The sequence below is a fragment of the Tribolium madens genome, unplaced genomic scaffold, assembly GCF_015345945.1.
Source record: "Tribolium madens isolate multiple individuals breed KSU strain unplaced genomic scaffold, Tmad_KSU_1.1 Scaffold_2;HRSCAF=44;Tcas5.2_LGX, whole genome shotgun sequence".
Classification (NCBI taxonomy): domain Eukaryota; kingdom Metazoa; phylum Arthropoda; class Insecta; order Coleoptera; family Tenebrionidae; genus Tribolium; species Tribolium madens.
The window spans coordinates 4,755,926-4,777,402 of NW_025400995.1; the positions used below are offsets into that span (position 1 = coordinate 4,755,926).

Here is a 21,477-nt window from a genome sequence, read left to right on the forward strand (position 1 = left end):
TTATTCAGGCGTGGGAGCGGATTGATTGGTGAATATAAATTGTTGTTTTGTCGATTGAATTTGTCGTTTGAAAGGGTCGACGCGTGTGATGGGTTTGGTGTCAAATGAAATTGTCGGAAATCTGTGTCGGGTTTGAGACGAGATCGAAAACAAGTCGAAATTATTTCATTAAATTGTAGCTTTTTAAAAAACTGTCTACTGAGGGTTATATTGGAGGGATGCGTGCGGAATAAGAGATATGGGATCGTTTTAGTTCTGGCCGCTGGGCCAATAGTTGTAAGCCTATTTATTAGCCACGTCTTACCACTCCACTAAATTTCCGTATCTGCTTCATGCTATACATACACATATTTATTTCTAAAACATGAGAGGGAATTTAGATTGCCCTATTACGTATAAGTAAGGTTTCGTTTTTGTTCAGCTGATGCAGACATGCAATTATGGATTTTTCAGCGGTGGACACTGATAATTGTTGCAAAATCCTGCATTCGAGTAGTTTTCTTAAATAAGTGGTTGAAAAAATCGCAAAGTCAGTGGATCAATTAAGAGGAAGGCGCTTGTACTTTAATAAAATGGAAGTTTGAAGTAGTTGATTAGGTTGTGAATCATGGAAATTGTGCTAGATTTCCATATTTAACAGTTAATAAAAATCAGCAGTGCGATAACTTCGGTCCTTCCATGTCAAATGTTTATGTCAGCGGGTGGTGTTGCGCGTGTTTTCATAAAGCTCGGCCTTTTACTGTTTTGTGCAATAATCTCGTTCCCTTTGGGTTGAATCGTAGCACAACTCACCCTCTACTCGTCTACTCTTTTAATGGTGGTCATTATAAAAAGATGTATTCGTGTACGGTCTCTAAACCCAAGGCGCAGGCTGCCGGGTATTACCTATATGAAAGAAAATTTCGGCTGAAATTAGGGAGGGTCGCCGAATTGATAAAATTAATAAAAATTTATGATGAGGCTCTTAATGATTTAATTCCTGTTTCGCTTTTTATTTTCGACGATAAATCGTACGAGCCCTGGTAAATTAAAATTTTCGTTTTTCGCCTGTCTCAAGCCGATAAACCGGAAAATTCCGGGAGCAATAACGTTTCAAACTAGTAATCATTCTACTGGGGATAGGGGTGCATACATTAAGCTCTAATTCATCAAAACAAGCCCATGGAAAAATAGACACTGTAATTGTTTTGTGGGTTCTTAAATGAATTAGGCTTATGACTTGGTAATTGGAGGACGCATAAAGGCACTTTAAATTTCACACTCTGCCAAATGACATTATTTTCGCTTGAACGGTCGTGAGTGATGAAATTTGAATTGCTATTCAGATTACAAACACCATTCAGTGACTAATTTCTTGACATTAGCTGGAGCACGGTACATCCTGGTGCTTCTTTCTTTGCAGAAATGCTACCTATGTATGTTGTACATAGCTACATCATGCCACGCTATAGAAACAATAGTAAGCACACCATACCGATAACGTTCAGCCTTGTATCGGAATTGGATTTTAAAAATTGAAAAGACGATAAATAATTCGCATGGAACTCTACGGTTCCATCTAAACAGCTTACACTCTCTACTGCATTAAATAGCACCAGGAGTTGTGAATTCGAACAAACTTAATTTTATTTTTAAAATAACAAACATTTCCAGACATGCAACATCTCTACTTTTCCACCTCATTTAATTTTTACCTCCTACATAAAACATTAAGACATTCCTCCCATTAATAACTAACACCTTCACACCGTCTCACAATAACCAACCCAACTTCAATTTCCATTTCTTTTTATTACCAAACCCATCTTTATAAACGCAACCAGAAACACAACCTTTTTAATTTTCCAATAGGTTACGCGCATGTTTGCTTATTAAAACTCAATTTCAACTGTTTAATTTTTCCGATGCAAAAATTTGTTTATTTACGAGTTCAAAACGGGACAACTTGTAAACGGCGACTATCCCTTTTATACTTTCTTTCATTATGAAGATTAAGACATCGCTTTTTGAAAAGACTCATCTTTGTAAACATCTCCTTTCATCATATTAAAGGATGTTTAAAAATAAGCTAAAGTGAATAAATTGGATTGTAATTATTAACTTAAAAAATACTTTTCAAAAGAACAATTTACGACATGTATAGCACTTCTTTGCTTGTTTCATTATGATACGTTGCATCTTGGAAAGTTAGAAATAGGAATCTTTTCACTTGTCTTTGAAAACTAACAGATCTTAATACGTCTTTGATGTTCCATGCATTCAGATATTAGAGACGATTCAATAACTAGCGATTTTGAAGCTACAAGCTACAATTCCAAACAAGACATATTTTAAACAAATAATTTCGTATTGCTTTCTTTTTAGAATGAATATTTGCCACAATGAATAATTGAAAATACTTAGAAACACAAACACAGAATTGTATGGATGTTACACTTTTCTATCGATCTTGAGCATTGACGGAAACATATCGGTTTCATAAATTTTTGTACCAATTTCGATAGTTCGTGCAACAATGGTTCGAACACAAAACCACAACTGACGTTCATCTAAATCAAACATAAAGAAAAACATCAAACAGATCTCTTTGCATTTTAATCAGGTTTGAAGATATTTACATAACTGGCTAACATTAGTATATCACTATACCTCATAGGGTCAAAAGCCCGGGGTCTACCATAGCAGTTTGAATAAACATTTCGCACCTGTGATGTGGGCAAGGTTGAAAAGATGATTTTTATATAAATGAAACTATGAAACGTAAAAAGCACTTTTCATATATCTTTTTCCTCTTAGTGAAATTAAATTTGGTTAGGCAGTAAAAGCTTTGACGCAAATTGTACATGTTCTATTGAATCAGCAAATGATTATTTAAAATGAGGCTTTCAGGTGTTTTGTTCTTATTTGCTAAATCGGGATAAATCATTCGGAAAGCATTAAATAGAATGTCAGTGATTTGCAATCAAGTCATGTCTTTAATTTAGTCGCAGCGAGAGAATTGTTTTTTCTTTAGTAAAATTTTATTGTTTGAAAAAGGGAAAAAATTAAACGCTAAGTTATTAAACTAAATGCTGAATACATTTGATAAGTAGAAATTCGGAACATTAGGAAAAGATAATAAGATTTTATTATAAAAGAGTATTACTAAACAAAAACAAAAGTAGATTTCCAAAAAAATTGTTTTTGCTTTGGAATAGTGAAAACATGCATGAACAATCCTTTAACCTAGAAAATGATATGTTTTTGTTGCAGTAGCAATATAAAAAATGTATACTTTCCAATTAGTGTGGGTAGTTGTCTAGTATTGAAGTGTCACCATACTTACCTAATAATGATAATAAATTATATTCTTGCGCAGTGGCCATCCATATGTTTATATAGCATTGTTTACTGAGTGATTTTAAGTGCTTAATGCACTTACTTTTTTTACACCTAGCAAATCTTATTTTAATATGTACTTCGCATTCCTACTTAGAATTTAGAATATTTTACTTAGCAAATCAGTATTATTTACTTGGCGCTTTATTACTAGCCTTTGAAAAAGTGATGAAGTATGAGGGTGAGGCTGTGTGTGGTTCCGGTTTTGGTGCGTTGTATGTAAATAAAGCGGAGATTTCGAGGGAGGTTCGGGATAGCCTCATTCTAATTTCGTGTCTCTAAAATATCTCCATGGGGCGTAAATAACATTGTCAGGAATCAACGAAATATTCTTAAATTGGCTATTTGACGCAAAGTAGGGACACGCATGGCTGCGAAAGCTAACAGCTTATTCAAGATCTTTGATCGCAGGCGAATTTTCCTTTTCGTCGTGTAGTAAACGTTTTGCATCTAAAATGAGCGTTGATATTCATTTCGTAACAAAACCATCATAGAGTGAATAATTTAAAAGTACTTTTTTAATTAAGCTGAGACTTTTTTATCAAACGCTCGAGTTAACTTTAATTAAATAAGTGTTTTAGTCGTTTGCCAACTAATTATATCTAAAAAGCGCGCTTTTTCTCAACTATGTGTTTTGTTCCAGGTAAATGTCATTCGTCAACCCACTTCCAACTCCACGGACGTAAGTTATTTTCTGGGTGTGATTGATCGAAGTTTTCGGGATAATGGTCAAGTTTTTGACGGGAGAACGTTAGTTTCTAACAATGAACGTGTTAGTAGGTTGTACAGAACCAAATACAATTTGTCTAGTGGAACTAATCCGTAAGGTGGTAACTTATTATGTTAGGATTCCACTAGCTTGCGGAAATTTGATTAGAGAACGCGTCTTGGGGGTTTCAAACCCTGAACACTCTAATACGCAAAACAATGCGAGTTTTCAAATGGAACGATAAATCTTAGATGCATTAATAAATATCACACCCCGTAACATCAAACAATGCGGAACAATGACTCACAATTAAGGCCAACATGACAGCTCAGACAACGCTCCCCATCAACAGAAATTCGGCAATATTCGGCAATAGTAATAATAGGGCCATAAACTACTCTTGCAACACATATGTGAGCAATATTGTGTCACCTCAATCTCTTATTCTAAGCTCGAAGTTGATGCACAGTCTCTACGACACATCTTATATCTATCTACTCCACTATCACTAATTGCTACGTTAAATTCTGTAGCGAAGAATAATATTTTGAAGGTATGCTTATTATCTATTAAAAAAAATTGGTTGTGCATTTTTAAAGAAGCTGCTCTTGTCGCGAGGTGGTAGGTGCTTTATTATTCATGAGTCTTAAGGTTTGTTTAATTGCGCGTGTAATTTTTGTACCCGTCAAGTAATTGTATAAGTATCGAACCGGTGAGTCTAGATGGAAAGCAGATACTTTACGAGCTAAAATATTCGCTTTTTAGGAGCCACTTACCGTTCGAAATTTTTTATTACGTTTATCTAACGTAAATTAGGGGATAGAATTTCGTGTTTTGCTGTAGCGGACAAAAACAAGCTTCATTATATATTAAATCCTCTTTTAAAAGAGGAACGAATTCTGAAGGACTCATTATCTCATCTCATTTTATAAACGGGTAATGACAAGATAAAGGATTTAGGAATTTGGAGGGTGCGAAGCGGTAATTATACGTAGTGTGTGTATTTTTTGTTGATAATTTTGTTCGGATTTTTGATCGAATTACCTTTTTGTTGGTATCCAGCCGTGGCAAAATTGATTTCCCAACTGTTTGGCTTTATATACTTAACAGAGCAGCCCGTTTTTCAATTTTAAAATTTGAGATAAAATGTTAATTTTGCACCAATATGTGTCGGTATGACGGATCAGTCGATATTAGATTAGTGTAAATCTGAAAATTTTCAATTTAATCGTAACATATAGGAACGGGTGTCGCTAGGGATGGACAACAAATGCACCCTGCCACTAACACATCAATGACAACATTTTGCAATTTTGGATAAAGTATGTTTTTGAAGTACTAGACAGGCGAAAATGATTTGTTGTATTGAGATAAAAGTTTTGTTTTCAAATCATATCATTGCTTTTCAATTTCGTCCCAATTTAGTTGACTCGAAAAGTATCAAAGGCTAGGTTTTTCAATTAATTACTGGGATTACAGTTATCACAGCTCGTGCACAACAAAACCCTAACTATTCAAAAACTTAAAAAGGATGAAAATAACACAGCATGAAAGGGAGTTCTGCGTCAACAACTATTGACGATATTTTGTTTTTTGAAAAATTTGAGATAACAAGCAGTGCAAAGTTGGGTTAGTTGAATCATTTTTTATCAGGTTATCAACCTAATTTCGGTCTATCAGTCTTTACCAAATATCCAAAGTCTGGCAAATTATGTTCCTTTCATTATTAGCATCTTATTGATTTCTGAAATGAAAGTAATTATCTTTGACATTAATTAAAAGTTTACGAGAAATTGTTGCAACAAATTTAATTAATCAACAGAACGACACAAATTATGAATGGATATTTTGTTAGATAATTATATATTTTTTAGTATTTTTTTTATTTGAAATCATATCCACACTTCCGACATGGATGAATTTGAAATAAAGATAGGTAGAGATTTTTATTTTACATTTCAGACGAAAGTGTCATTTTTTATATAGGATTTTATTCGCCCTAAACCTGAAGTAAATGTCACTTTTATGTGTATTAGATTAGAATATTAATGGCGAAATGGCACAGCTCTAATATTTTACAATTCGCATTCTAATGGTATGTCAGCCATATTAAATGCGAAATGTTTGCTAAAATGGGTTTAAAATATGGATAAAGAAATTGAGTCAGTTATTTACTCCTCTGGGGTGTTTATTTTAGTGCCTACGTTCTCTACCGTGTAACTTTTTATGTAGTCTTCCTGCTTACACACTTTGCCTTATGAATATAAAATTATGATATTGAATGAAGTATGTCAAAAATTATCGAAAATGGTGATTTTCCGGGTGGTAAGACCCAGCGGTATTGTGACAAAAATGTAATAATGCTTTTAATTTGGTCAGTCTGGCGCCGAAACGAGATTTGGGATATATGGATTAAGGGGTGGACAGATGTGTCTTCGTCCGTAGGGAAAACGAACAACGGAACAACTCTTCAAATAGGGCAGAGAAGTCGTTTTGTGTCGAGTTACATGGTCACATGAAAGAAATGCTGCGAAGGTTTTCATAAATTGTGGCTTTTCGTGCTGCAATTCTGTGAATACATATCGAAGGCGAATAATTTTGTGCGAGTTATGCGCCACCTTTGTGTTTCAGTCAATAAGGGTTAAATCTTAATAGTTTGAAAAGTAAGGAGTTAATTTCTCGGTTGCGGATTCTATTGTTTAACGGTCTTTTCTTTCATCGTGACCTACAAATGAGTGACATTTAAGAATAGTACGCCCTCGCCGCTCTCTTGTAACAATTAAGTTCGACTTCACCTAACAATCTTTAGAAATGTTCACCTTCAATCTTACAATGTCTCCAGTTACCGACAATTGACATTTCACGCGAGATGTACTGCTTTGGACAAAGATAATACAATGGGATCGATCATTTTCCGCTCTCAACACACCGACCGGTTTTTATTTATCAAACTTCCCCTATTTTTCAGCATATTTTTCATGTTTCTGTCCTATTCACCAACGAATTTTCAGCGCTCTTATCGGCTATTTTATTGCTCGTGCATATTCATGTTCGAGTTCGTTTTGTGAATTGTGAAACATGCTGAATGTTCACTTCGCTCTGGCGCGGGGTCACCATAAGCAGATTCTGCTGTCGCTGCTTATAACTTTCTTCAACTGTTAACTTTTTGCCCGACAAAAATCAAAAAAACCCTCCTGGCTTGGTGTGATATCGTTAATCATTTAATTGTCTTTCCGGGACTGTTGCTTCCATAAACGGTCATTTCCTGAGCGGTTTATGGGGCTAGGTCAGTGTTGCTGTGTCTTGGTATCGACCCTTTTCTCCACCGTTTCTCCAGCTATTTGAGCGCAACGACTCAAAAGTCAATTGACTCTGGCTAAAGTGGACCATTTCAAAAAGGAGAAAAAAGATCACTCTTTCGGTCCTATAGAACGACATATGTCACGTGGATGTCATTTGTCTGATGCCAAACGACTCGCAAGCGCTTTTCAAATCTTCGAAATACTGATCTTTCTTCACTATTGCACTTCATATGTCACTCGCTACACTACACTCAAATGCACCTTGGGACACGATTTAGAAATCTTAAAGGGATTCACATTTTACTAACAAATCAGCCATCGGTCCAGCATCGCGCTGCACTTTTGCATTTTATTGATTCGCTTCTTAGTCTTACTCTCCGACTCTCTATCGATTACCACACGGAACCACCATTGAATTAAGACTATACACGTGAAACAATTACAATAACGAACAATAGGACAATGACATACGACACCATCGACTCCTCGATACCAATATTTGACATTATCGTGTCCTTCACTACACAACCACCACCTAAACCGGACACAATAATCACAACACAACATTAAATACTAAGCTTGGATTACACTAATACATAACAATGTTTCTTTGTAACTATATCACTCACACTTTGACCTATACTCCTCATGCACAACCTACTGTCTAGCAGAAGCACCACCGGCGTCTAAAACCATCATAAACATAATAAGTTGATCATAATATTAAAAAAACAAGTGACTTAATTATTTAAATGTCACTATTAAACATTGGATTTAGGGGATAACAGGGTGAATTTAATAGTTTGCAGAAATTTTAAAAGGCTATTTCTAAATTCTAATGCCATTCTACAGCAATTGTTGATTAATAAATAACTTGTTGATTAATAAATAACTTGTTGCTTGTTTTTTTTTCTTAATACATTGTAAATTAAGATTTGAGACGTGAATACTTAGGTGGGTATGGTTTTCAAAAGCAACCAGAAGTTGAAGCGGTGCCATATTATTCTTAGTTTTGTACTCGAAATGCGTAAAAATAAGGAATGTAGGAACTACTAAACCGGTCCAACTGAGACAACTGTCCCCTATATCCTTCACAGGCCGAGTTCTTACGCTACTTCCCAGCGCTAACATTTACTAATACCATCACTAACTCTTGATTACTTCACCATTAACATTTACAGTTAAACGTGTGTATTTCTCGTTTGGTATTCCGATTCCATCTTTGCCATGCATATTTCATATAACAAATTGATAGACATACAAGCCACGATCAGGCATACAGTCAACATTTATATTTCATGTTTCCCGATGAACTATTATCAACATAAATTAATAGAAGAGAAATTTCAGCAAAGAGGAATATTGATACAGAATCACGTTAAAATCATACCTTGAAATATGAGAATGGAAATTATTACAGGCATCATTTGCTCAAATTTCAAATGAGAAGCCGTCGATGGATGCATATTGTTTTCTTGTGGATCAACAGGAAAACTCTATATTTACATTCACCTTTAATGATCCAATAAGTTGGATCACATTTTTCTCATCATGCAATCAAAGCAAGCATCATGATATTTGCAGTGAACGAAGTATCGTCACGAACTAGTTGTTTGCATATTTATTACAATTTTCGTTAAAATTTATAACCGTATAAAACAGATTTACATTTTTATCAGAAAACTATTCAGATAGAAAAGAAAAAAGGAATATCTATGAAGTAATTAGTTGTACCTAGAATGCATTCATTAAAATTTTTCAAGCTGGAATTCATCAGTTTGCAAATCACACCATAGGCAACTCAAACAAATTCTAATTGGCTCGCACACTTCGAACAAATATTTGAATGTAACGTTATTCCAGAAATGAGTCAGTAAAAATGAAGTGCCTTTTAGAAACTCTCTTAATTACAGTGTCAAGTGTCTAAGTTCAGTACATTTCAGAGTTCTTGAACCATTTAAGCACGCAGACTTTCAAAAAATCGAAATTTGAGTAGCAATTAACAGAAACAATTATCTAGACAATGAGAAAAATTTAGCTTAAATAATATTACTAAATAAAAATATGTCTACATGAAAATGGTTGCGATTTTTTAAAGCTAGTCTTATCTCGCGAATTAAAATATTTTCGTGCATCTGGTCTCAAACAAGGGGATTAAAAAGGAGTGAAGCATTTGCTTGCGATAAAGAATTTGGGGTTTTTCAGGTGTTATGAGATGGAAACGGGCGAGGCCTCTATTTTCCATCTGTGGTGGAACGTGCAAGCGACTTGATGATTAAGTAAAAGTCGGAGAACGCCCGGATTGATTAAAATTTGGCTAAGAAGAGAATTCTTGATATCGTGTTAATGTTTGAAAGCATGCATAAGTAAGTTCGTGAACATTTTGGGAGTTAAGGCTATGTTATATTGTTACGGTTATTGTTACGTGTAGCTGAGGGTATAATGGCGTTCAAAACGCGTTTACAGAGGTGCAACGTGATGCTTGTAATAATAAATCAATTATTCAAGCGCCATCAATATCGTCATCAACAAATCGCTGTTTCATATAATCAGAAAGAGGCACTATCTCAATAGTGGCTCCCATTTATATTTTGATGGCTGTTTTTGACGAGTATAAATCATTTTTATCGAAATTCATTCCGTATCTTGGCAGAACGCGTGGAATTTTGAGTAGTGCTGCTGGAGATGGTGGAGTATTCCCTATCACCTCCCTTTCGGTGAATGGATACGAATCCATTGGGATATAATGGGGTTTAAATTACACAAACTCATCGCTATATTTCATACTTTCCACCGGAAATAAATATCAATTTTTATTTCAACTGTTATTGAATGCACAGACTCGGTTAGCTATTTCGAGAAAAAAAACCTCTAGGGCTGCTTAAATCTGCATTATTTTACTTAAAATTGCCCTCCACGTCCACCTGATTAACTTTTATGGAAACGGTACAAACCTAATTTAGCGAAAAATGACTACTCTTTTTACTACTAATCAATACTCTATTCCGCTCTTCACAATTATCTAAATGTTTATTCACAAAACTTTCATCATATAAAAAGCTTTATCAAAGTGCGTTTTATGTGCATTCATTTGCATTGCAAAATACCCTTTGATTGTCAATAATTTACGGCTGTGTGCAGGAATTTTATAAAATATTTTACGCTTTATCGTCAAAAATGTTTTTTTAATACTAATACAAATAACGGCTCTATTAAACCAAATTAATAATTTAAAAACTCGGAACAGCTAATACTGCAGTCGGTAGAAATTAAATAGGCTACTCTAACAATATAGAAGTAATAGGATTATTGTCGTAGACACGAGAACTATAATATTCCGGTGTACTGTCATGGAAAGCATTGTTTTGTTAAACATTTATGTACAAATTCTAAACATTATCATTTTCAATAGATGTGCAGGTGTCCCGGAATTCCGTTACGGTTCTTTTGGGAGTTACATAATTCCATATATTAACCGGTATTTTGGCAAGCCGATAAAAATTTATTCCTGATTTAATCTGGCATAAAAAGTTTGGCGTACAGTTCTACTTCTTTAACTCCGAATTTGATTTATTGTAGAAATTTCAAATCACGTTGAAAAGCACATTTACGAGGCTCGAGATTGTATAATAACGCCCCTTAAAATATTTTAATAATGATTCAACTACAAAGACTACACGCCCAATGTATTAAACTTTATTGCCTAGTAGTTTGCAACCCCTGAGCAGTTAAATCATGTCTAAGACTCGGGCACTTAAAAAACTTTGAGCGTTTTAATAAATTGTCTACAAAAAATTTCCCACCTAAAATCTTGACTAATTTGCAACTCAATCTTTCCTGAATATTAGATCAATAACTAACCTGGCGAGATTTTTTTAATGGAAATTTGAGAGATTTTAGCAAAATTATGGCATAAATTAAGTGTAGGAGGATTTTTATTGTTTTGATCTATTTTTGATAAATCAAAAATGGGAAAGTACATTATTTTTGCTTAAAAAATAATCGTTTTATCGATCTTTGTTATTGTTTGTTTGAGTATGGCTTGGGGCCGAATGAAATGCATTCAATATTTTTTTTTGTTTATTTTACCAAATGATTTTACAAAAGAACAAAGACTCGTAAGAACATCAAACAGGAATAATTCAAAAATTAAATACTGGGCAGTAAAGCCAAGCCAGAATATAGGGGAGAACATATTTAAGGGGGATTTGGCTACAACACTCACCAATTCCCTACTCCCAACATTAAAAACAAAATTACAAGGCTTGGCTGTCAAGGAAGGACACGTTTAGTGTCGGCGACGACGTCTCAGAGTCGGCCTAGGAGGGAACGGTGATGGGATAGGAGAGTTTCTCTCAAAGCTGCTACCGCTGGTAGTAGAAGACTCCTCGTCCTCGTTCTCCTCTGTAATAATTGCAAATTAATTTTTTAAAAACCTAATTGTTGATATACAAACCTCGAATGGGCAGTAGATTGGGCTCATAAGGAGTAAAAATAATCTCGTCTTCCTCCATAGGCTCTGAAATTCAGTGGAAATTTTTACATGTAGTCGAAGAATATAATTAGTTGAGCAACTTTTTAGAAATATCCAGAGACTTGGACCCAATTTTTAGACATTATTTATCAAAATTTTGGATAGTTTAGGTTATGTCTAAATCGTCAACGAAAAAATGATTATAATCTTTAACTTACCACGATAAAAATATTTAATAATGCGATTGAAAAAATTGTGGAAGAAACACATTTTGAGAACTAACTTTTGCTTTTTTGATATTTTCGAATGGATAACCGTCTGCTTCGGTTAATTTTTCTAAAACAAATCAAGACGTCGTATGTTTGGCGCGAGATTCAAATCTTGGCGCAAACTCACTAGATTTTTTTTAGGGCTTTTTGATGGGGTTAGGTTTTTTAAGAAAACGTTGAAAAACGTTTTAGGATCACTTTAAAGAAATTTTGGATGAAGTTGGGATTAAATAAAAGCACTTAAGTACATTTTGTAGTTTTATTGTCAAGGTAATTTTACAATTTAATTTAGAAAACTTGACAATTTTAAGGTGCAGTCAAGTTCTTGGGAGACATTATTTCCAAGGGATTTGACGTCAGCGCTAGCCAAATCCATCTCCCGTCACCAAAAACAAAATACCAGGACTTGACTGACACAGAAGGAGTCGCTTAGCGTCTCTTTCTTAGAGAATATCTGCGGCGTCCTCCAGATGGTGGTCTTTGGGCCCTGCCCCCATCATCGCTGGCAACTTCTTCATCCTCCTCTGTATAAACACAAATTAATTATTGAAGAACTAAATTTTTGCTTACGTACCACGGATGGGGGGGAATCTTGGTGAGAATGGAGCCCGTGGCTCCTTCATTTCGTATCTCTCTTGGGGGGCCGGCTCTGGAAAAAAAGTTTTTTTTGAGTGAAAATTTTTGGTCAAAATCAAAGAAGATGCATCTTTGATCACTCTTTGACTAATTTTCAGGGCATTCAACCAGATTTTTATAGATAAATCACAATTTTTCCGGTCAATTTAGGTTATGTCAAAATTGTCACCAAAAAATTTTTAAAATGTCAAGTAAACTATATTAAACTATAACTTACGCGGCCAAAAAAAATTGACAATGCGTTGAAGGAAACTCTGGACGATTCCCATGGTTTCTTTTGCTTGTTTTCTGGGTTTTCAAAAAGACGCGTCTGTCTGGCAGAGATTTTTTTCTCGAAAGGAAGCAATTGTTTTAAACAACGCGGCACCTAGGCGACGCTTCATTTAATAAATTTTTGGCGCTACATTCAAATTTCAGCGCAAACTCAGATGGTTTTCGATCTTTTCAAGGTTTTTGAGTTTTATTTTAAAATTTCAGCATACATGTGCAATAATTTTGAAAATATCTCAAGTACAGTCTGAAGCTTTTTGAAAAAGATTTTCAATCAAGAAAAATATTTAGTTGCACAAATATTTGCCGTAACGTAACGTAGTTTCATTTTTATTTCGACTATAGATTTTTTGTTTTATTTATAATTTTTATTATTTTTTTTTTTGAGTTTTTTACCCTGCTTACATGTTATTGAAATAAAATTAAAAAATGATAGTGTTGTTTTTATGGCAAGAACCAGCGCTTCTTAAACAGTTTTCCAACTTGTAGATTAAAATTATCACGTATTTGGATTATTTTATGCAATAATTTGACAAACATTTTAAATGACTTATCAAATTGTAATAGAAAACGTTTTTACTAAGGAAGAAAGAATTCCTAGACAAATCTTTGGTTTAAGCACATTTAAAAATGTTTGTGTTCACTGGAACAAGTTCTAGCTTCCCCTAAATATTCAATTCTATCTCTTTTCAATTGACTACCTTCCCTAAACCATCTTTCATACGAACAGAGTATCTTTCTACCTGCAGTCTAACCCCCCGTCATGATGCACCCCACTGTGATTTCTAATTTCTTGGTTTCACAGATGATTATCGATAGTATTATTTACATTTTAAGTAGTTTATAATCGTATTTGCAGTGATTATCGTTTGTAAAAATCTTTAGGAAAAAATTAGGAACACAAAACCTTTATTAAATAAATTATAAAACACCAAATTTTCTCTAATTTTAGGAACATTTTAATTTGATTTGTTTTTAAAAATATATACTTGTAATCAAATTTATGTATGTAATATTATTCAAATAAAAACTAAAGTTGTAATAGGTTTCGGAAGAAAAACCGGAGTTTAGCAGGGATTTTCTGTCTTCATCATCTTTCGTGGTGGGGTTCCGTTATCAGAGCTATAATCAGAGAACCCCTCATAATCTGTAAAAAAGTTGTAAATAATTATTCAGAAAGCGAATTGTTAAATACAAACCTTCCAAGGCACGGCGGCGGCCTCTACGGTCTTCAAATTGAGCCTCGGGTTGATTTTGCTCAGCAAACGGACCTGACAAAGAAATCACAAATAAATCAAATAAATCTGAATCAAAGAAAATCATATTTGGGGTTTTATGTCATGAAGTGTGGTTGTATTGATTTTAAAGTTGCTGGTTTTGTAATTAAAGTTTTGAAATTAATAGAAATGTTGCTGTTGATGCAACTGTTTGTAAAATATGTTTTATCTAATCTGTCCAAACGGGGAACATATAGTCGCTAGATACGTAAAGAGAATAATAATCTGGCATAGAAGCGAGTTTGTCTCAAAATATGATGAAAAAATCATTGTTATTTGAAAATAATTCTGTCGTTTCATTCTTATAAAGGATTCGCCACTAGCCTGGTGTTAGGGCTGACAAGATGAGTATAATGAAGCGGCAAGTTAATTTAGTCATCCGAGCAGCACAGTTAATGATTTGATATACACAGTGTTCTAAGCAAAATAAATCAATAATTTGTAACTCGCGTTTGGGGTTTTACGTTTCTTGTTGATTGCGGTTGTAACGTCTTTAGAGGCCGTCTTCGTATAAAATAAGCCAGCACCAATCTGTCCCAAGCGTACTTTTTTGACGCATTCGCCAGACTAATGGTGTGTAGTTTGTACTTTTGTTTTTTTTATAGCTCGGTTTATGGTAACGTTTGTGGTGGATACAAATAATAAATTTACTGCAAATGTTTTTATGTTATCGATACTTTCTTTTGGGTAACAATTTCCGCATATAGGGAAGTAGCGGATTTAATAAATTTTTATTTATCTTGGAGGTTGAATTTAATTTTAATATTTTGTAGACGGCGGAAATTGATTGCATGTCGATGATAATAGGATCAAGTAGATACGGTTTGTGTAAGATTCTAAATTTTGTTTATTCTGTTTTAGTTATGATTAAATCTTATTCTAAAAGGTCTGTATGAGGCCTGGATATGACAGGATTGAGGAAGTTCTGATTGTAGGGTTATTGCGGTCAAGAATTTAAAAATATATCATGATTTCTATGATTTATTTTGGAGTGTGCTAGTGACAATTTAAATGGAGAGATTGTGAGTTATCAAAGTTGGCGTTGGAAACTTTTATAAAAATATTTGAAAGTATTTCCGTGTGCATCAGATAATTGGGTGATTTATAGACTTAAAATATGAAAATAAAACTGTCCGAGGCATATTTGCTTTATTTCTTTTATTTCTTTTGTTAGATAATTACTTTAGATATGGTCCTTAGGGTCTATTTTCCTATTATTGTTTGTGTCGGGATGAGCCATGTAGCCAGAAAACAAAAACTTTCAAAAGAAAAGTCGACGATTGTATGAATGCTTGGAGATGAACCTCGCACAGAGGACTTAACTCCGTTTCCTTCATCCTCTTTCGTTTAAAAAAAAAAACTTGTAGCAAAAACCACGCTCTTATTTCAGGCTTTCCCTAGTCACATCCCTGCTTGTGATTACACGATGCGAGATATTACAATTACGCCCTCTCTTTACAAGCACCACCACATTATCTAAACCAGCCGTTTTCACACGAGCTCTTTGTTTCACGAATGCCAACAAATACCACCCAAATTTTCCTAGCTACACCTTTGCTTTACCACCGTTACGACCGAATAATTATTTATAACAACGTTGATGATTTACGACTTTATTCAAACGGATTATTGCCACGTTTGGGCTTCCTTACACCAAAAATTAATTAATTCTTTTGAAGATTTTTTCACGAGCAAATTACCAAAAAATAAACTTGTTCTCTTATTAGGTACAACGAGCCTTTCTTAAATTAGGATGACAGCAGAAGCAACGCTAATAGAAAGCAAACCTAATCCAGCCTATCCTTTGCATACTCCTAATCAGGCTTTATACATCATATTATTATTGTGAGCATTGTGGTTTCCAAAAAGCACGCAACCTCCAAATTAAAGCCGTCAGATCTCAGATAACATCGATCATATTTCGCTAGAAAACAACCGCATAAGGAGCAAAACTACAACAAACAACTTACCTCAGAATAAAATGACTTTGTTACAAGAGACTTCTTCAAATCTTGATCGAAAAATCGGTGTGACCAGATTTGAATTGCGCGCCATTTAACCAAACTGAACTCCTAACCTCACATATTACAACGTTACAACCGCCTTATCTTGATTAAGCCATAAAAAAATTGATAACAAGATATTAAAAAAGATTTTACGCTATTTTGAGAAAGATGTGAATTTTTCTCTCCATAATACTTGACTGAAGCTTTTTTGTTGTTTTTTTCATCATGTGGAAAGGTAAGAAATAAATATTTATCTACTTTGAATATAGTAGATTGCAAAATCGGAATAATTAACTAATTTTGGAGAACTATTATTACCTCGCTAATTGGCAAATTTAATTTTCGTCTCAATTTGAAGTTCATAACAAATTCATTGATCATTAATTACCCCACTCATAAAGGAGACATTTTTAATCTGCATAATAAATTGCGAATGAAATTGCGACAAAATTTGCAAGCACTTGATGACATTGTGCACCCCATCGACTGTATTCCGTTATTAATTAACACAGGTGTTAACCTCTTTGAAAAAAAATACAAAAATTAAATTTTTTACTTACCACCTGGAGCGAAGATGGTGTGCATAGGCATGAACCTATGAATTAAGCTGATAATCATACCCATTTTTCAATAATTGTTAATTATTTTGAAATACAAGCGGGGGACAAAGCTAACGCTTTACAGGGAGGGAATCTCTTCTAAGAAATGGTGGGCAACGCAAGCGCTCGTTAACCTGTCATTCGCTCTAAGGGCGCGAAATTCAATTACGTTTTATTAACGGTAAAAGATTTAATTCGGGCCTTTTTTTGTAGTTTAATAATTAAATTTTTTGCTTGAAGTGTTTACTTTTGTGAAAGTCATTTTATTATTTCTGCACCTCGCAATGCGAAACTCAAATTTGGTATTTTATTATTATATATTTTATTTTTAGATGAGCGTACGTGGTGTGGACTCTGTACATTATGCCTAAATTCATATTCCATTTTGTGAGAGGAAGTTGATTCAAGCAACAATATGGAATCTATATTTTGTTCAGGTGCTGTGTAAGCGGTAAAATCGGTTATTCTAGTACTTCAAAATGGATATTGTTGGCCAGGATTTTTTATTCAGTCCGTGATATATTTTGCTGTAAAACAATGTTTGAAGCTGAAAATTGACTTATTATTTTATTAAAGCACTTTAATAAACTAGAATTGCAATAAAAGTAATGAAATTGTTTAAAAATCCGTATCAGCATTAAAGATGAAGTTCGTGTTGACAGTAAAACCATCTTGGAAAAATGGACTTATGTCAGTTGAGATGTTCTTTCATAATATTATCTGTACTATCTCGAAAATGTAATTTTTTGTGCAGTCCTTAAATAATTAAGTCCTCGTAAATAATTAAATACCATTGATTTTGCTTGAAATGTTTACTTTTGTGAAGTGATTTTATTATTTCTGCACCTCGCAATGCGAAACTCAAATTTGGTGTTTTATTATTATATATTTTATTTTTAGGTGAGCTTACGTGGTGTGGACTCTGTACATTTTACCTAAATTCATATTCCATTTTGCGAGAGGAAGTTGATTCAAGTCACAATGAGGAATCTATATTTTGTTCAGGTGCTGTGTAAGCGGTAAAATCGTTATTCTAGTACTTCAAAATGGATATAGTTGGCCAGGATTTTTTATTCAGTCCGTGATCTATTTTGTTGTAAAACAATGTTTGAAGCTGAAAATTGGCTTATTTATTTTATTAAAGTAATTTGATTAAGTAGAATCGCAATAAAAGTAATGAAATTGTTAAAATATACGTATCAGCATTAAAGATGAAGTTGGTGTTGACAGTTCTTTCATAATTTTATCTGTACTATCTCGAAAATGTAATTTTTTGTGCAGTCCTGGAGGAAAGTTTTTTGGCATTCGAACGGCTTAAGAAGTTTATCCAGTTTTCGTCGATTCTTCTAATTTCAGATATTGTAGCTTTTTCAGTTGGGATTGATTAAACTGTTAGTTAATATCGACGCTTATTAGTTGTTGAATGCCGAGTTGGTCGTTTTGATGAAATTGCGTAATGAATTTTCGAAATTAATTAATTAAAATCGTTTTGTATTTAATGTAAGGTATAAGCATGAAAGTTTGCGGGTTGTGCAGGCGGTAATTATTATTCCTAATTGAATTTAACGAGTAAGAAGTCTTATTCGAGGAATATTTAAATTCGTTTGTAACTTTTCAGCCATTTAAGTTGTTAACAATAACCAACAAACAGCTCAACACAATCTGATTATTCCAGTATACACAGGAGCACGCTGTAATCTAATATGCCATCAGACATAACATCAGTTATCATTGAAGCCAAGCCAGGAACAAATTACTTAAATTTATCCAGTATTAAATTAAGAGAATTGTTGGGAATACGCGACCATTTATATTGAACACTAATGAATCCGCGTTGTATAATACAAACTCCAATGAAGTAAAGGTATAACTCCCAAGAGAGTTCTGTCGAACGACGTAATGGATGTGGTTTAAATGTGGGTCAAACCTTTTTCGTTTAAAATAGTTCCGTTTCAAGAATCCCAAATTTGTTTTGAACAATTTATTTCAACAGGGCTGAATTAATCCGGTCGGACTTTTAATCTGCAAAAGTTTCTGTTTTTCAATAAAGTTGTCAGCTTGTATTCCGACCAAGTCTTCGCACATCGAATGTCACATCACGTTACTGACCTACCTCAAAATTAAATCACCAGTCTCTGAGGGTCACCGGACTGAAGACTGAAAAGTGTCAGCAATAAGAACGTAATTGATTTAATGATTTTCCCACTCAAAAAACGTTTTAAATTTTAGTATCAGCGTTATTAGATTCTTTGCGGTGTAAAGACGTGAATGCCCACATTATTAATTAATTTTACAAAGTCTGATCTGCCAACTTTGATGCTTTCATGTACTATTCTGGCTCGATTTTTTAACAGAAATGTTGAAAATGGGTCATATATGGACTCAATAAAAACCATATTTTACAAAATTGAATTTTTTTAAATTTGTACTCTGGAGTAATACTTTTCATTTCAGCGAAAAATCAAGTAAAAAGCACAAAATGGTAGTTGTGCGATATGCAAAACAAAAAATTAGGACAAAAAAGACTCGCCCAATACCATTGGAGTAAAAACAGGTTTCGCGTTCCTTAAACAAATCGCAATTGTGACCGATTTAAGGAGGGCGGGGTCATCTCATAGACAGGTGTTAATGGTTATCCAGTGAGGGTACTAGGTAGTACATGTCTACACTTTTATTGGCCTCTTTAGCCACCACCTAGGGTAAGATACCCCAATGCAATCCAATCATAATAAATAAAATGTTATGATTGGATTGCAGGTATTTGTGACTTTTACCCCTACCTAATTTTACAAAAATTTAAAAAGAAATAAGTTTTAACTATTTAAAATTGAATAATTGGAATGACAAATAAAAGAGAGCTTGATTATAGTTACGCGCTTGTAATGAGAATGTATAATTTCCTGTTTTATAACAATAATGCATTATTTATGACTAGATTTTTGCATTTGACCGGGTCATGCTGTTAAGATTCGTGGGTGAGTTTAGGGGTGGTTGGAGAATGTTGGTGTTGAGGTTTTTTTTTAGTCGCGTGTTGTGGAACAGATTGGATTCGCTGTGGGTTTCCAGTTTTATGATCTCATAATTCGCTTGCATTTTAAAGCAGGCGCTTGTATTTGTAATTGTCGCAACTGCGATATTTAAAATGGGTTGTTAATAAATTCGCGTATCGATGCGATGGTTTTAGCCTATGCGGGAATGTCGTAATGGCCGAGGCGGATTATAATGGTTTAAGAAAGAGGCAGCGAGTATGAAAATGGCTAAGTTTTTGTAGGTAGAGTTGCATTTGGCTTAAAGTTCGAAAGTTGTTCTAGAGTAAAGTGAGTTTCTCGGTCCGCTGAGTAATCGTGTTGGTGGTTGCGTCGTGTCGCCCTTTACCCAACAAATTTTAGTTCACATACGAGCTCGCGGCTCCGAAAACATGAAAACAACCGCAGCATTGTGAGCAAAATGTTATAAGGACCTCGATACTAGAAAATTCAGCAAAGCGATGAAGGGAAAAGGTATTGGGGAAAACAACTTGATCAACATTATTAAAAATAGCAAACGCATCTCAATTTTCAACTTGGAAAATCTTACGGTCTCTTTCTCACTCTGCTTTCCCAGTCATGAATACAAACCATAGTTTTGTTGACATTCACATCCGAATTTAGATTCAGCAAACCTTATAGTTTGTTATTTAACGAGACGATTAGGGTGAACATTCCAGAGAAGAAAAATCTATATACGGGGGAACATTTGCATTGCGCTAAACGATGTCGTGTTAATCAGGCTTTCTTTGTTACAATGAAAACAAAAAGCCTTTATTTCGACTGAATATTCATAAGACATGTAAAATAGCAGTAACGGTGACCTGTTGTGTTATATGTATATATTCCCGACTCTAGATACCAAGGGATATTACGAATTTATTTCATACTCCACACTAGATACAATTTTAAATAAAAGGAACAAAATTATTCTACAACGATAATAAAATACCTACAGCTTATTTAATAATATTGTTCATGTCTGATGTGAATTGCTTTCATTTGTGCACGACTTTTTTCTAACGACATCATTAAAGTTTTTCTCTCACTGAACGAAACAAGGGGAAAATGAGGACAGACTTCTTCCCTGTTATCGCGTTAATGATTTATCATTTCTTATTTCATAAAATTCCAAATCCAAATATTTAACTCAAGACTGAACGCTAATAACGATCAAAAGACATCGAGAGACAGGGACGGACTGGGGCCAAGAAAAATAAATTACCTATCTATCAAAATGTGATAAATAAAAAATACGAAATAATTTCTTCATTGCCGTTTTTGAGCCACGTTGACACTGCCCGGATGTTACAAATAGACTTATGCCGTTGATCGTTATCGCAGTAATAATCGATGATAAAAGATGACTTTTCATTAGGTCTGTCGCGAAATATTTAACCCTTGGAAGTCTTGTGACAAATATCCCGGCATTGGGTGTCAAAAATATCCGTAATCACAATCAATATTGACGTTTTTCTCCGCTTTCAGATAAAATCTTACTTATCTGATTACTGCCTTTCAATCTTGGCAT

The 21,477-nt window shown here is 34.1% G+C and overlaps 2 protein-coding genes and 1 long non-coding RNA gene across 5 annotated transcripts in view; 2 read left to right on the top strand and 1 right to left on the bottom strand.

Moving 5' to 3' along the window:
• LOC123006278 (furin-like protease 1) overlaps positions 1–21,477 on the top strand; it is a 58,148-nt gene that overhangs the window by 26,544 nt on the left and 10,127 nt on the right. Inside the window, exon 1 of one of the 3 annotated variants that reach the window (XM_044400653.1) lies at positions 19,263–19,619. The exons of the other annotated variants lie outside the window; for them this stretch is intronic. The gene's annotated coding sequence lies outside the window, so the exon portion shown is untranslated. Of the gene's footprint in view, positions 1–19,262; positions 19,620–21,477 lie in introns of those variants that run through there. 3 annotated transcript variants of the gene reach the window in all.
• LOC123006280 lies at positions 12,378–13,113 on the bottom strand. Its single transcript, XM_044400654.1, has 3 exons — positions 12,986–13,113; positions 12,707–12,781; positions 12,378–12,656 (listed from the first exon to the last, which is right to left on the bottom strand). The coding sequence occupies exons 1-3, from the start codon at positions 13,035–13,037 to the stop codon at positions 12,562–12,564; spliced, it is 222 nt and encodes a 73-aa protein (XP_044256589.1). The 5' UTR covers positions 13,038–13,113; the 3' UTR covers positions 12,378–12,561.
• LOC123006282 lies at positions 16,432–18,130 on the top strand. Its single transcript, XR_006412810.1, has 3 exons — positions 16,432–16,556; positions 17,253–17,357; positions 17,821–18,130. It is a non-coding gene; the product is annotated as an uncharacterized LOC123006282 (long non-coding RNA).

Excerpts from the sequence above, each read along its gene's own strand:
- LOC123006280 (XM_044400654.1), bottom strand. The coding sequence starts at position 13,037 with ATGGGAATCGTCCAGAGTTTCCTTCAACGCATTGTCAATTTTTTTTGG. Across the intron at positions 12,782-12,985 it reads TGTCAATTTTTTTTGGCCGC|AGCCGGCCCCCCAAGAGAGA; the intron begins GTAAGTTATAGT and ends CTTTTTTTCCAG. Across the intron at positions 12,657-12,706 it reads AAGATTCCCCCCCATCCGTG|AGGAGGATGAAGAAGTTGCC; the intron begins GTACGTAAGCAA and ends GTGTTTATACAG.